Source organism: Leptosomus discolor, unplaced genomic scaffold (assembly GCF_034619465.1).
Source record: "Leptosomus discolor isolate bLepDis1 unplaced genomic scaffold, bLepDis1.hap2 HAP2_SCAFFOLD_29, whole genome shotgun sequence".
In the NCBI taxonomy this organism is placed as follows: Eukaryota; Metazoa; Chordata; class Aves; order Leptosomiformes; family Leptosomidae; genus Leptosomus; species Leptosomus discolor.
The window spans coordinates 794,653-800,029 of record NW_028237772.1 but is presented as its reverse complement, the minus strand read 5'-3'; the positions used below and the strand labels follow the sequence as shown (position 1 = coordinate 800,029).

The window sequence follows — 5,377 nt, the reverse complement described above, 5'->3', positions numbered from 1 at the left end:
CTGCCAGCCCTCGCCTCCCTGCTGCACCCCCCGCCAGCGCCACCGCCACGGCCCGGCGAGGCGGGCCGCGGCCTGTCCCTATGTGCCCGTCCGGAGAGGCTGTCAGTGCCCGTGGTGGTGCTGAGCAGTGACAGCGAGGAGGAGGAGGAGGAGGCGCTGGGGGAGGAGGAGGAAGAGCTGGTGGAGGAGGAAAATCTGGAGGAGGAGGCGGAGCAGGAGGTGCTAGATGTGGAGGAGGAGGATTATGATGGGGTGGTGGTAGGCGACATGGTGGTAGACGATGTGGTGGCGGTAGAGGAAGAGGAGGACGAAGACGAAGACGTGGTAGAGGTCATCCCTTTGTCTGAGAGGATCCAGAGAAGAGTGGAAGTAAGGAGGGAGGTGGCTTTCAAGGTCCCCCACCTGGGCAGTGGGGATGCAGCCTGGAGAACTGGCCCTTGTGCCCGTGGTGACCTGGTGGCACTGGGCAGCCGAGGGCCGTGGGAAGCCCTGGCATTTGGAGCAGGGTCTGGCAGCAGCTGCCATGGCACGGCTGATGCCGAGAGGCCCTCCTGGTCCCTGCTGCCGGCCTCTCGGCGGGACTCCACAGAGCAGCCCAGTAGGTCCCTGGTAAGCGGAGCGAGCCCAGAAACATCCCCCCCCCGCCCAAGAAGTCCAAATACAGTCAGAGGGACAGGGAGGCACCCTGCCAGGCGGCGTGGCAGAGGAGGAAGGAGTGAGAAGCACGGAGGAGGCAGCAGGAGCAGGAAAAAGAGAGGAAGAGGGCCCTTGCCACGATGCTGAAAGCTCAGCGACCAGGGGACTGCCAGAAATACCTAACGGCGGCGCTGGATCCTGGTACTTGTCCCCACAGCCCACCTCTGCCTTGGGCTGAGTGGGGTCTCCTCTCTGTGGAAGCCTGACCCAGGCACCGGTTCCAGCTCTCTTCCAGTCCGAATGCGGTGAAAAGATCCTCGGCGCCTTGCAGGCCGCGAATTATTCCTGCCTGGTTGAGAATCAGACTGTTCCCTGCAGCATCACCTGGAGGAGGAAGATCGTGTCATCTCAGGTTTGTGAGCAAAATCTCCCTGTTCTTGCCCTTTCCTTCCTCTGTTACTTGCACTCGTTAACAATTGTATTTAGCAACCCAAGTAAAAACCCTCGAATCTCCCTGCCTCAGAGCTCTGAGTGGCAGCGCTGGTTGGAGCGACTCAGAAGCAGACTGTTGGTCTGGCTGTTGGTTTTCCTGTCTGGACAGATGGAAGAAGAAGACGAATGGGCAGAAGATCCCAATGTCCTGGCTGTGCTTCACTTGGAGGAGCTTTTGTCCATGGTTCACAACTCTGTACAAGTGAGAGTGCTGATGACTTCTGTGCCCCCAGACACGCCTTGCTGTGAAGGTGGTGGTTGTCATCCCCCTTCACGGCAGGAAGGTTTTGATGGGGGTTGGAGCCACAGTTTCAGTAAACCAGAAATCTGGTTTTAGAAGCCATTAACGGGTCAAAACCACTAGGGTTGTACAATGCAAAGTTCTGACAAGCTTTCGTTCCCAGTTACAGCTTGTCACAGATTTTTGAGGAGGTAACATTGGCAGATGAAGTGAGATTATTTTTGATTTCCTTCTGCCTGTCACGGGTTAGGGCAGGAAATAAAGGGCAGTGAGGCCACTGCCGTAACTTTAGGCTGCATCAAGTATTGCCTGCTTGCCCCTGAGAAGCATCGCAAACAGATTTTCTCATCTGCAGATCCAGCTGCAGAATCAGAGCCATAGGTTGCTGCGCTTGCATGTGCACCTCAGAAGGGTTTAACTCCTTTTCTCTGTTGATCTTTGCAGGAGGCCCAGGGCTGTGCTGAAGGACAGGAGACCCTCCAGAGTTACGTAGCTCATGCGATGGAGAAAATGCCCGGGAAAACTCTGGCGCTGGCCGTAGTTGGAGCACAAAATTGTTTCAGGTTAAACTCTTTTCCCTCCAAATGTTTCTGTGTTGTCTCTGCCCTTGAAAAATGCCATCAGCGCTTACATTAACTCCTTCTAGCAAAGACTGGAGCGTAAGAGGTGTTCCCACCCAGAACTGCTCCACGCTTTGTTGTATAGAAACAGAAGCAAAGGTCCATCCAGCCTGTCACCACAATGACCTGGGGAAGAGCATGAGCTCCCAGCCTTGCTTTACTCTTCTTAGGTCTTTCCTATTTCCGTCAAAAACCAGACTGGGACAGGCAGCGGTGAACGGAGACCAAAAGGAGGGACAACGAAAAGGGAGAAAAAGGAAAGCTGAGGACTCTGGCCCAGTGGTAACCAGAATGGAAGAGGTGAGTCCTTTTCAAACTGATGACACGCAGCCACCAGCTCTTGTTGTCTGCCATTGCTTGAGCATTTGACCCAGTCCCACACTTTTTGGATGGGGGGGATTCAGCCCCCGTTAGTCCGTGTGTCTGTGGACAGAGCTCTTTGGGCTCAGCTCCCCCCTGCTCAGGGACGTCCCTGCTCTGCCACGGACCGACGTGTCTCGTTCACCTCCATCCTGACGTCCGTCTCGCTCAGCATCTCTCGCCCTTCGTGGCCCGCTGGCAAAGCATGTCAGCGCTGCCTTGGGCTGGCTGGCCTGCGTGGAACAAGCGCCTGCCACTGAGGAGCTGCAGCAGCTGAAATGGCACTCAACTGCTCTTAACTGGCAGGAGACAGGCTGCCCCATAATACTTCAGTGCCTTAAATAAGCTGTTCCCCCAACGGGGAGAGCTTCGATGTTCTTGTCCTCGAGCAAGATGCTGTGACCCTTTCAACCAAGAGTGGAGTTGGATGTGAGAAGATCCATTGTTCCATCTGTTGTTTCCAATGATCTTTACAGGCCTTGCTCGATCTGCAGCTGAGGAAACAAATCCAAGTCAGGTTTTTTGAGACCTGGGGGGAGATCGGAGCATACGCCACCGTGTTCACAAAAGCTGTAGCTGAAGCACCGTTCAAGTGAGTAAGCAGACGAGATTTGGTAATGTCTTCTTTGGAGAGGCTGCACTTTCACAGGGACTGCGGGGGAACAGCAGGTACAGGGCTGCACTTCAGGGCAGCACGGTGTGACGATTTTGAAAGACCAGGCGACACAGAGCAGCTGCTCATTCAGCACAGGGTTGGTTCTTGGAAACGGAGGTCCTGCCCGGGGAGGGGTGGGGACAGACTCTGGTTTCACATTGGAGTCTCACTTGACATCGAGCAAAGCTCTTGTTGTCAGTCTGATTTTAGGAGTGGGAAGGGATCGCAACTAGAGCTGGGCTTTTACAGCACCAGCTTTTCTTCCGTGTGTAACCAAGAGAGACATTACTGAGGAGGAGCTGCTTAGCTGCTGCCATGGATAAGGAAGAACAGCAGCAGGTTGCACAGCAGTGGCTAAGCAAGCCCCCTTGTGCTGTCCCACACGATCGTAGCATTCCTGTCACAGCAGCTGCTGTATGTCACATCTTGGCCGTGAGAAGAAGTGAGATGTCATTAACAGTGACACGTGAAGTGTTTCATTACGGTTGACAGTCAGAAAGTGAATTCTTGTTTACCACTTTGTATGTATGTTGGCTTGTGTCAGGATTGCTCCCAAGTACAGGATTGTTCCTTTTTCGGTAGGAAATTTGATTTAAAGAAAATCGGGCCCAGTTTTTAGCATTTACTTTGATGCCAGCGGTGTCTGTAATAGCATGGAGTGAGAGGTGGCTCTCCTTCTCTGTTGGCCGTGTGACAACAGGTGCAGGGATAGGATTTTCTTCGCAGCCTCATTGCCTCATTTTCTTTCCCATCCTTTGTTCTCCCCAGGCGAGAGCGAGAGAAGACGGGGCTCCCTTTCAGCTTAGAGAAGGAGCGGTGCAGAGGGGTGAAGGCGGCTCCTTCTCAAAAGGGTCTCTTGGAAGCTTGGAAGAGACAGATACAACAATTTAACCGGGTCAGCCTCGAGACGACTGAGGCTATCGTGTCTGTCTACCCTTCTCCTCAGCTTCTGTACCGGGTGAGGATGCCTCAGGAATACTGAGGACTGTGTGCAGGCAGCCAGCTAACGTAAGGAGGGGAAGAAATCATTTCATTGGTATTAAATTGGACACAACAGTTCTGTGCGAGCTGTTTAGTAAGGCAGTGAGGGAACTGGTGCCACGGCACCCATTGCTTTGGCCTTACAGAGCAGGCTACTGAGGGAGCAGTAGTGGTTCTGCATAGGCCTGTGAGCTCCCAAATGAGAGCTGGGGAGAGACGGGGTGAAAAAGGAGCGTCCGTTGTGAAAGGGTGGAGCGGTGACAGGCGCAGAGATCGGATTATTTTTTTTGAGCAACGGATGCAACTGGATGACACTGCTGTTCCTTTGTGTTGCTTTTAGGCCTATAGCAGATGCTCTTCGGAGCAGGAGAAGGAAAACATGCTGGCGAATATCCCCGTGTGCTGCGGCGACGGTGTGACAGCCACCTCCCGGTGGATCGGCCCAGAGCTCTCCTGCCGAATCTATCTGCAGATGACTGCCCCCAGTCCTGGCCTCTCTTTGTATTTCACTGGCTAGCCCCAGGCAATGAGGATTTTAGTGTTTGCCTGGTTCAAGTACTCAGTTTTCTGCCGGGCACAAGGACTTAGAGAACAAACAGTCATCAATCCTAGTTTAAAGACTTAAAACAGATTTAGAATTGATTGTAGCAGAAGGTTGGATGAAGTTGCTGAACGCGTGGAGTTTACACAAGAAAGATGGTCAACATCTTCCAGAAGAGCACGAGTTGGACATGGTTGAGAGTCGACAGTTCCTTTTATTTATTTTATCCAAAATAAAATATTTTGAATAATAACGATCTTTGCTTCTTAATATGCCATCTTGAATGCAGACAGCTATGCCATCTGTCAAAAGGAATACTTTCTACTGCAAGTAGTTATCTTCCCTCTCCACTGTGAAAAATCCTAATGCTAAAGCAACGCGGTGCTGCCCCCCAGTACCTGCCCTAGTGAGGTGGAAGAGCTTTGCCTCACCAAATAGACTCAGTGTTCCACTGTGGCAGATGGGAAGGAGGAAGACTAATTTTCAGATATCAATTTAGACTGCCCTGGTTCAGTCTCCAGACGACTTAATTGATAGAGGGTCTTGAAATCTGATTATATGCGTGGAATTATGAGATCTGAACAGTTTGCACAAAAAAAAGCTTTCTTTTCATTAGATTGAGGAATATGTTTTTAAGAGAGGGTCAGACAGTGAGGGACAAAGAAAGAGGGTCGATTTGTGGATGGAAGGGCTGAAAAAAGGAATACCTAGAGAAGTAATGGACAGACAAGCCACTAGAATCTTAAAAATATTCCTATCCAATTGGATTAAAGAAAAGCCCAACATCCCCTCTGCACCCTCTTTCCCAATTCGTGCCTGTAAGACCGAGGAGAGAAAAAATGAGCAGCAGG

General features: G+C 52.0%; 1 protein-coding gene across 1 annotated transcript; it reads left to right on the top strand.

Moving 5' to 3' along the window:
* Window positions 1-267: 267 nt before the first annotated feature.
* Window positions 268-4,502, top strand: LOC147412853 (structure-specific endonuclease subunit EME1-like). Its single transcript, XM_086480959.1, is given in 9 exon segments — window positions 268-645; window positions 648-837; window positions 921-1,048; window positions 1,238-1,330; window positions 1,814-1,932; window positions 2,160-2,289; window positions 2,826-2,941; window positions 3,773-3,962; window positions 4,326-4,502. Coding segments are annotated over 9 exon segments (1,521 nt in total).
* Window positions 4,503-5,377: the final 875 nt, after the last annotated feature.